At 40.9% G+C, this 10022-nt stretch overlaps 1 protein-coding gene across 4 annotated transcripts in view; it reads left to right on the plus strand.

Annotated features, from left to right (window-relative positions):
- Positions 1-1868, plus strand: part of LOC122553009 (atlastin-2) — a 117879-nt gene extending 116011 nt beyond the window's left edge. For 2 of the 4 annotated variants that reach the window (XM_087991554.1, XM_087991555.1), the window contains one exon: positions 56-1868. In XM_087991554.1, coding sequence (XP_087847680.1) covers positions 56-157 — 102 coding nt within the window. In that variant the 3' untranslated portion in view covers positions 158-1868. The remainder of the gene's footprint in view (positions 1-55) is intronic. The other 2 variants (XM_043696415.2, XM_043696417.2) reach the window with 1 other exon arrangement.
- The last annotated feature ends 8154 nt before the right edge of the window (positions 1869-10022 follow it).

Consider the following 10022-nt stretch of genomic DNA (forward strand, 5'->3'; position numbering starts at 1 on the left):
TAAATTGGCAAATTGAGTGTTTTGGAGATCACTAATTAACAACTCCTTGTTTTAGGTATTATGCAAGCTGTTCACTTCAGCTCGAAGTAGAGTGGTACATCGTTCTATTACATCACTGAGACTCTCATCAAACAACAACAACAAGAAGAAAAACTAGCTGTTGTGCTTTAATCATGTGGTCTTTTTGGAGGGTGTGGGAATGTGGACATTTACACACTTGTCAGGGTCATGTTGTGTAACAAGTTATCAAATGTTCACAGCAAATTCAATAATGTAAAGTGCAGAACTGCTCATTTAAGTGACTGTTAAGAAGGCAGGCAGATCCATGTGAAGAAGAAAAGTGGTAAACGTCTTATCATTTCAGATCATTTAATTTTGAGATTTTTAAAAAATATATAAATCATGTATTATCCATTGTATTATATAGCAGAATAATGCAGGCTGCCATGCCCAGCAATTTTTCCACTTAACAAGTTTTTTTCCCTTTCAATGCAGAGTTGAATTTAATTTCACATTCCATCTTTCCTCATCATTCCTTTCAATCCAACGTTCTTGTAGTTATTTTGCAACTAGTTAATGGGAAAATATTTAACAGATGTGGTTTTACTGGTTTTTTTGTTGATAGCGTGTTTTTGGTTACCCCATTTTAAGTCTTCCCTTTCTTTCTTTTAACATTCCCATATTACAGGTGTTGAAGCCACTGAGTGACAATTTGATGGAGGACAACATAAGACAGACTGTAGCAAACTCCATCAAAGCAGGTTTGACTGAACAGGGCTCCCAACATACCAAATTAAAGACAAACTGACAATCCCTTGTCTGGTTCTATTGGTGTCAAGTGCTTGCTATAGGTTACGGACTTTGAATCAATTTAAAATTAGTCTGCGTAGATTTTGAAGTGAAAGGCCCAACTTCACTGGACACTGCCAAAAAGGTCTGAAGAGCGAAGAAGGAAATATTCATGGAGATGATTTTTTCAGTGGGTAGGTAGTTACGTTGCTAAACAAGATCTAACAGAGGTTTGTAACATTTGTAACTTGAATGTTGACGTAAGAACACTAGTCAAATTTCCTTTTCAGGTCTTGTGAAAGGCTGGTTTGCACTGTAGTATACTGTACAGATAAATCAATGGGATCATTGAGGTAGCCAAGCATAGTTAAGCTTGATGAGCCAATTCATTTTTTTGTTAATGCTTTTGCTCGTGTTACCAGTATTATACATTGCATGAATCCAAACTACACAAGCCATTGGATTAATTTTGAGGACAAGATTACTGTTAGACGGGGTAATTTGAAGCTTGCCTTGCCTTTTTCCTGAAAGCAGCCCTAGAACAGTTGTATGAACAGTGACAGTCGAACTGCTGGGAAGTTTAACCGTTTCACTACTGCCACTTTAGTCCATCCAATATGCCTTTTTCATTTTTTTGTGGGGGGAAGGGGGGTGGAGTAAACCACCCAAAAAGAACTGTTTCCCGTAGCTACCAGTTAGCATTGTCTGTACAGTGCATTTATTTTTTTTAAATTTAATTTTCTATCAAATCATAGAGGTGGGGCATGTATATTAAATATAAATATATAAATACCAAATTTTGTATCAAAGTTTTTGTAGTTAATGGCAAAATCTGGTACAGTGGTAGGCTCTGTGCAGTTTATGTAAAGGAATGTTATTTGTGATTGATGTAAACATAAGTGCACCAAATTTGAGGTTTTGATATATTTGTGATATTACCTGCCTTGAGCATTGCAGTCCCACCCCTTATGGCAAAGCAATGGGAATGTTATTTCGTGGAATTCGGTTGTCTTCTGTTGCATTTTAAAGTTATTTCCTGTAATTTATTTTTCAATACACAATTAAAGTACTCTATGAAATTCCCTGTTTCTGATTGATTTCACTGAAAATGTAATGAATCTACATGATACACTGTAAAAGAGATTAAATGTCAAGGGAGTAATTTAGTCTTTACATGTTTCTAAAGTCAGTTTTTAAATTAAGTTCAGCTGACTAAATGTGCTGAAACTATTGTTAGCTGCAGTTAAATATGAAAATATTGTGTTACTGTTAAATATTTGCACACTCACTAAACAATTTTCACATAACTGATATTCCATAACATGGCTAAATGGAATTTTAAACTATTAGAACACCTAACTTCCCTGTTAACAGAACAATTGAGAATTGCATAGTAATGTCTGTAATAACTCAGTTAGGGCTGTATATGGTTTAACTCAGACCAACATTTAAAAGACTGAAATACATCTACAATAAATTTATACAATGTTATTTCAGCTATTTCAATCTTTTGAGTGCTAATCTTACAGCCTCCCTATTACTTCCACTTCAGTATTGAGTTCTACACAGCAGCCAAAAGAGAATACCTCTGACAATATAGTGTCCCCTTGGTTTTGGACTGAAGAATTAGTGGGATTGGACCATAGAACTCCCTTTTGTGGAAGTAAGGCTTCTAACTGTTCCTCCAATAATTGCTGTACTGAAATCCATGAATGAGCTCCCTGTCTGTACTTTAAAGTGTGATTGTAAATGGGAGACAACTTGTACATTTGACAAGCAGTAACTTGTAGTCAAGTATAAAAGCAACAAGAAATTCTGGAACTTTTTGGGTTAGGCAGCATGTTTGGAGGGACAAGTTAATTTTAAAGTCCATAACCTTTCTTCTAAACTGGCAAAGTGTTACAGCTCTGTTATTGAGATAGGGAAATTGGAGTGGGGGGGGGGGCACAAATCTGTAATCCAGTAGAAAGTAGGCGGGATTAAGTGACTAGGAATAATGCTACAAGGCAAAAGGGCATGATAATGGTACAAGTGAAATACAAAATGGAGGAGGTCAACATGGCAGTAGCTGGAATGTGTTGCTGGAAAAGCGCAGCAGGTCAGGCAGCATCCAAGAAGCAGGAGAATCAACATTTCGGGCATAAGCCCTTCTTCAGGAATGAGGAGGGTGTGCCAAGCAGGCTAAGATAAAAGGTAGGGGGGAGGGGCGTTGGGAATGCGATAGGTGGAAAGACGTTAAGGTGAGGGGGGTGGGGGCGGAGAGGTCGGGAAGAAGATTGCAGGTCAAGAAGGCGGTGCTGAGTCCGAGGGTTGGGACTGAGATAAGGTGGGGGGGGGGGGGAAGGGAAATTAAGCTGGAGAAATCTGCATTCATCCCTTGTGGTTAGAGGGTTCCTAGGCGGAAGATGAGGCGCTCTTCCTCCAGGCGCCGTGTTGCCAATACTGAACAACCCAGATGGCTGCCTCCTTCAAAGACTGCAATTTCCCCATAGACATGGTTGACGATGCTCTCTACCGCATCTCCTCCACTTCCCGCTCCTCTGCCCTTGTACCCCGCCCCTCCAATCACCACCAGGACAGAACCCCACTGGTCCTCACCTACCACCCCACCAACCTCCTGATACATCGTATCATCCTTCGTCATTTCCACCACCTCCAAACAGACCCCACAACCAAGGATATATTTCCCTCCACTCCCCTATCAGCGTTCCGGAAAGACCACTCCCTCCGCAGCTCCCTTGTCAGATCCACACCCGTGCCCCCCCCCCCCAACCCAACCTCCACTCCCGGCACCTTCCCCTGCAACCGCAAGAAATGCAAAACTTGCGCCCACACCTCCCCCCTCACTTCCCTCCAAGGCCCCAAGGGATCCTTCCATATCCGTCACAAATTCACCTGCACCTTCACACACATCATTTACTGCATCCGCTGCACCCGATGTCACCTCCTATATTGGGGAGACAGGCCGCCCACTTGCAGACCATTTCAGAGAACACCTCTGGGACACCCGCACCAACCAACCCAACCGCCTGTGGCTGGACACTTTAACTCCCCCTCCCAATCTGCCAAGGACATGCAGGTCCTTGGACTCCTCCATCGCCAGACCGTGGCAACATGGCGCCTGGAGGAAGAGCGCCTCGTCTTCCGCCTAGGAACCCTCCAACCACAAGGGATAAATGCAGATTTCTACAGCTTCCTCATTTCCCCTCCCCCCACTTTGTCTCAGTCCCAACCCTCGAACTCAGCACCCCCTTCCTAACCTGCAATCTTCTTCCTGACCTCTCCAAGCCCACCGCCTCTCCAGCCTATCACCCTCACCTTAACCTCCTTCCACCTATTGCATTCCCAACGCCCCTCCCCCAAGTCCCTCCTCCCTACCTTTTATCTTAGCCTGCTTGGCACATACTTCTAGGCAATGCATTCCAGGCCCTAACTATTTGCTGTGTTAAAAATCTTCCTTTTCCTCTTTAATTGCTTTTTTTTTTAAAACCAAACACTTTAAAACTCTACTGTCTGGTTCTTGATCCTGTTTAGAGCAGGAACAGTTTTTCTCTTTTTACTTTTTCCAGATCTCTTAGAACTTTTCAATATCATATGATATCTCCTCTTAGGAATGTTGCCCTAAAGAGGGAATAAAATGTACAAATTTGAAACCAGTAAATTGCTGTTTCACCTCTAAGTGGTGATTGTGCATCTCCGATGGCAGGAGATAAAAGGGCACTGTTGCATTTGTTTACACAGTAAAGTGGATAGAATGATGACATTGATTTGAAGAGTGAGCTAAGGCTTCATTAAGTTAATGACCCTTTGACTACTGAAAAGGAAAATGTTTGTCAGTGGAGTAAATGCCACTTAAAGCTGCTGGGATGGAAGGTGACACGAAGGAAATCCTCATCACTTGAGGGAAGAGGAAACATTGTCTGAAGCACTGTTAGCTTGGTACCTGCCATTTCCGTCATAAATTGTCTTGACATAAATTGCAATGGACTTGCATTCGTTTTTGCTTCTTTTCCCTTTCACATAATAGAAGCTTTACAATCTTGTAACAACAAAGTGTAGAACTTGTTATGTGATTTGATAGGAATGTTTTTGCAACTAATGTGTCCTATGTAGTGCCAGTGTAAAGATGGTACAGAATATTTTAATATTAAAGCCATTGGGGAAGAAGATTTGCTGCAGCTCATGTGATAAAACCTTCACATCTTTGGTTTACAAATTAAAGGGAAAAGGTGAGGGAACATAAACAAAAAACAGTTGCATAAAAATGGCAAAAAAAAGGTACTGATCCTGGCAAGTAGGAAAAAATGCGAAGAAAAGCCAAGGGTAAACTGAGATATAAAGGGTGCAAAGAAAATCACAAAACAGAACGATTATGCCAGCAATGTAGTTATTTTGAATAATTACATTTGTTTCATATTTATACTAGAGGTAGCTATCAGAAGGTTGGAAATACACAGGAAGCCAACATTGAATCAAGGACAGATTTATGAAAATGACACTAATGAAGAGAATAATGACTCTGTGACAAATCCCTAGGACCAGAAGGTATCCATCCCAGGGCTTTAAAGAAAGTATATGAGAATAATAGAAGTTGCATACTATAATCTTCCATAGTTCCCAATTGAAGAATTGTACCCTTGATGTCTACTCCTGAATGAGTGTTTCATATTCCTGAGGGTTACAACAATTTGATGAGCTGTCTTCGCAAGTCAAGCACTGGTCCTTCTGAGAATTCCTTTTTTTTTTAAAAAAAAAAGGAAGAGCCATTACATCAACAGGAATAGACTTCACCTGTGGAACTTTGGTCAAGTATCAGCAGTGAAAAGGTGATGTGACGTAACATAACTGTGATAGCATCCAAACTGACAGAGTGCCTTTAACGTGGAGGTGTACCCCATATTTCAACAAAAAAGCAGGAGAGGCATTGTGAACAGCCATGGTCTTTTTCCTAGCATAGGGGAATTCTAAAACTTGAGGGCATAGGTTTAAGGTAGAGAGGAGAAAGATTTAAGCAAAAACTTGAAGGATAATATAGACTGATAGGAAAAGGTGGTGATGTGGCCTTGCTGGTGAAAGGGATCAGTGCTGTAATGAGCAATGACATAAGTACAGGAGATCAAGATGTGGAATCAGTCTGGGTAGAAAAAAGCAGTATGTTGTAGAACCAACCAGGGAACAGGTTACCCAGGATCTGGTGTTGTGTGATGAGGAGAGATTAATTGATGACATCATAGTTAAGGATCCTGTAGGGAGTAGTGACCATCATACGTTGGATTCAAAATGCAGTTTTGAGAAAGTGGAGTCCCAAAGTAGTGTTCTGGAATTTTAAAAAATTATATAGGCATGAGGACAGATTTTGCCTGAGTAGTTTGGTGAGCTGATGAGCAATGACATGTTTAAGGACCTACCCGATTCCTTACAACTAAAATATATCTCAGAGAGAAAGATAGATAGTAAGGGGGGTAAAAAATATCAATGGCTAAACAAAGAGATCAAGGACAATATAAAGTCAAAAACTAAGGTATACCATATTGCAAAGGCCAGTGGTGGAATGAAAGATTGGGAAACTTTCAAACATAAACAGGGATACTAAAAAATTAATAAAAAGCAGTAAGATAAATTTTGAAAGAAAACTCTCAAAATATCAAAGGATAGCAAAAGTTTTTTCCAATGTGTAAAAGAGTTGCCAATGTGAATGTTGGTCCCTGGAAGATGAAACCAGGACAGTTAATGGTAGGGAATATAGTGATGGTGGAGGTGCTGAATAAATACTTTGCCTCAGTTTTCATGGTGGAGGATAATAGTACCATCCCTATTGGAACAAGCAAGTCAGGGGCAATAGATTAGATTACTTAGTGTGGAAACAGGCCCTTTGGCCCAAGTCCACACCGACCCGCAACTCACCCAGACCCATTCTCCTACATTTACCCCTTCACCTAACACTACGGGCAATTTAGCATAGCCAATTCACCTGACCTGCACATTTTTGGATTGTGGGAGGAAACCGGAGCACCTGGAGGAAACCCACGCAGACACTGGGAGAATGTGCAAACTCCACACAGAGAGTCGCCTGAGGCGGGAATTGAATACGGTAGAACTTAGAACTTCCTCAATGTTGATTGAGGAAAGGTACTGAGCAAACTGCTAGGATTGAGGACAGACAAGTTCCCTGGGCCTGTGGCCTCCATCCAAGGGTAGTAAAGAAAGTTGCAGCAGAGATAATAGATCCATTGGTTACAATATTCCAAGATTCCCCAGACGCAGGAAAGGTTCCAGTGGATTGGAAAATGGCTAATTTATTGCCCTTATTCAAAAAGCAAGGGAGACAAAATGCAAAATTACAAATCTGTTAGTTTAATATCTGTTGTTGGGGAAGTGTTAGAATCGATTATCAAGGAAGCAGTATCGGGACATTTGGAAAGTCAAAATGCTATCTGTCAGTGTCAGCTTGGTTTTATGAAGGGAAAATCATGTTGAAGAACTCTAACAAATTAGTTAAAAGTGGCAAGCAAAGTGCGTAATGGGGATGCTGTAGATGTAATATGTCTGGACTTCCAGAAGGTGCTGCACAAGAGGTTAATTCACAAGGCTGGATCATATGGGATTTGGGGTAATTTATGAGCTTGGATAGATGACTGTCTCTGTCCATCAGCCAGTCAGGATAATTTTTTTTTTCTGGATGGCAAGATGTAACTAGTGGGGTGCCACAGTGTTCGGTCCTTGGACCGCAGTTATTTAGAATCTACATTAATGATGTGAATACAGGGATAGAAGGCTGAATAGCCAAATTTGCTGATGACACAAAAATAGGAGGGACGGTAATGAGGAAATAACCTTACAAATAGATATAGATGAGTGAGAGAGGGCCAAAATGTGGCAGATGGAGTTTAATGTGGATAAGAGCAAGTTCATACATTAAGAGTTGATAAAATGGGAAGGCAAGCTATTATCTTAATGGGAGAGACTTTGGGGTACTCTGGTGCACAAGGGTCTAGGTGTACTTGTTCATAAGTCTCAAACCAGTATGCAAGTAGAGCCAATAACAAAGAAAGTGAATGGAATATTGGTTTTTACAGCTAAGAAAATAGCACATAATGGTAAGGAGGTATTGTTGCAAAGGTATTGGTGAGACTGCATTTAGAGTACTGTGCACAGTTTTGGTCTCCTTATTTGTGGAAAGATGTGACATTGGGATCAATTTAGTGAACCTCCTCTGAACCACCTCCAGAGGTGAGGGGTTTGTTGTATGAAGAAAAATTTAAAAGTTTAGGCCTATACTCTGAAATTTAGAAGAATGACGGGAGATCAAATTGAGATATTCAGGATTATAAAATAGACTAAGTGGATGCTTCCTCTTGTGGGGCATTCTAGGACAAGAACTTATAGTTCTAGGATAAAAGGTAGCAAATTTAAAACAGTTAAATCTGTGGAATTCGCAACCTCAAAGTATGGTGGAGGCTGGGACAGTGAGTAAATTTGAGGAGTTAGTCAGATTTTTAATTGGTGATGGGTTGAAGGGATATGGAGAGAAGGCAGGAAAATGGGAGTGAGGAGCATTTTCACCATGATTGAAGGATGGAGCAGACTCTTGGGCCAAATGGCCTAATTCTACACTCCTATCTTATGAACTTATAATTAAACGGAGGGTCGTGTGTGTATGGAACAAGCCAACAAAGGAAGTGACAGTGATGAGTACAATTATGTTTTCAAAAGCATCTGGATGGGTACATGAATAGGAAGGGTTTTGAGGGGTGTGGGTCAAATGCTGGCAAATGGGACTAAGTCAGATTGGGACATCTGGTAGGCATGGACCAAAAGGCCTATTTGTGCTGTATGACTGAATTGAAAAATTATGCACATGACTTCACTATTTAAGATGAATGGAGGGGGCAAACCAATTAATTTAATGTAAGTTACTACTGCCTTTAACAAAGAATTGGATAGCTGAAAACCTTGAAATCTTTCAGCTCTTCAGAGATGCCCTGGACTGAATTGTAAAGGATGTTATTCCCATTGAACATGATTTAACTTTGAAGTGACTGAAGTAGCAGACAAGGATGTTTAGGAATATTATGAGCTTCCTGAAGGCATTTTATAAAGGCAACTGCAAGAAACTGTTAGTTAAAATTGAATCCCACAGATCCAAAAGCAATTATTGACCCGATTAGCAAATTGGCTGAGTGGCAAAAGACATAGTCATTGAGATGTACAGCATAGAAACAGATCCTTCGGTTCAACTTTTCCACGCTGACCAGATATCCCAACCCAATCTAGTCCCACCTGCCAGCACCCAGCCAGTATCCCTCCAAACCCTTCCTATTCATATACCCATCCAGATGCCTTTTAAATATTTCAATTGTACCAGCCTCCACAACTTCCTCTGGCAGCTCATTCCATACACTTACCACCCTCCGTGTGAAAAAGTTGCCCCTTCGGTCTCTATTATATCTTTCTCCTCTCACCCTAAACCTATGCCTGCTACTTCTGGGCTCACCCCACCCCAGGGAAAAGACTTTGTCTATTTATCCTATCCATGCTGCTCATGATTTTATAAACATCTATAAAGGTCACCCCTCAGCCTCTGACACTACAGGGAAAACAGCCCTAGCCTGTTCAGTCTCTCCCTCTAGCTCAAATCCTCCAATGCTGGCAACATCCTTGTAAATCTTTTCTGAACCCTTTAAAGTTTCACAACATCTTTCTATAGGAAGGAGACCAGGATTGCATGCAATATTCCATCAGTGGTCTAACATGACCACATGACCTCCCAACACCTGTACTCCATACTCTGACCAATAGGAAAGCATACCAAATGCTACCTTCACTATCCTATCTACCTGTGACTCCTTCAAGGAGCTATGAATGTACACTCCAAGGTCTCTTTGTTCAGCAATATTCCCATTAAGTGTATAAGTCCTGCTAAGATCTGCTTTCTCAAAGTTCAGTACCTCACATTTATCTAAATTAAACTCCATCTGCCACTTCTCAGCCCATTGGCCCATCTGAACAAGATCCCGTTGTAATCTTGAGGTAATCTGCTTTGCTGTCCACTACACCTCCAATTTTAGTGTCATCTGCAAGCTTACTAACTATAACTTATATAAATGATGAGGAGTAGTGGACCCAATACCGATCCGTGGGGCACTCCACTAGTCACAGGCTTCCAGTCTGAAAAACAACCCTCCATCACCTGATCTATGCTTGTATGTGACTTCAGTCTGACATCAATTTAG

Source organism: Chiloscyllium plagiosum, unplaced genomic scaffold (genome assembly GCF_037043375.1).
Source record: "Chiloscyllium plagiosum isolate Xiang-an unplaced genomic scaffold, Cpla_swu_hap1 HiC_scaffold_10, whole genome shotgun sequence".
NCBI classification, from domain to species: Eukaryota; Metazoa; Chordata; class Chondrichthyes; order Orectolobiformes; family Hemiscylliidae; genus Chiloscyllium; species Chiloscyllium plagiosum.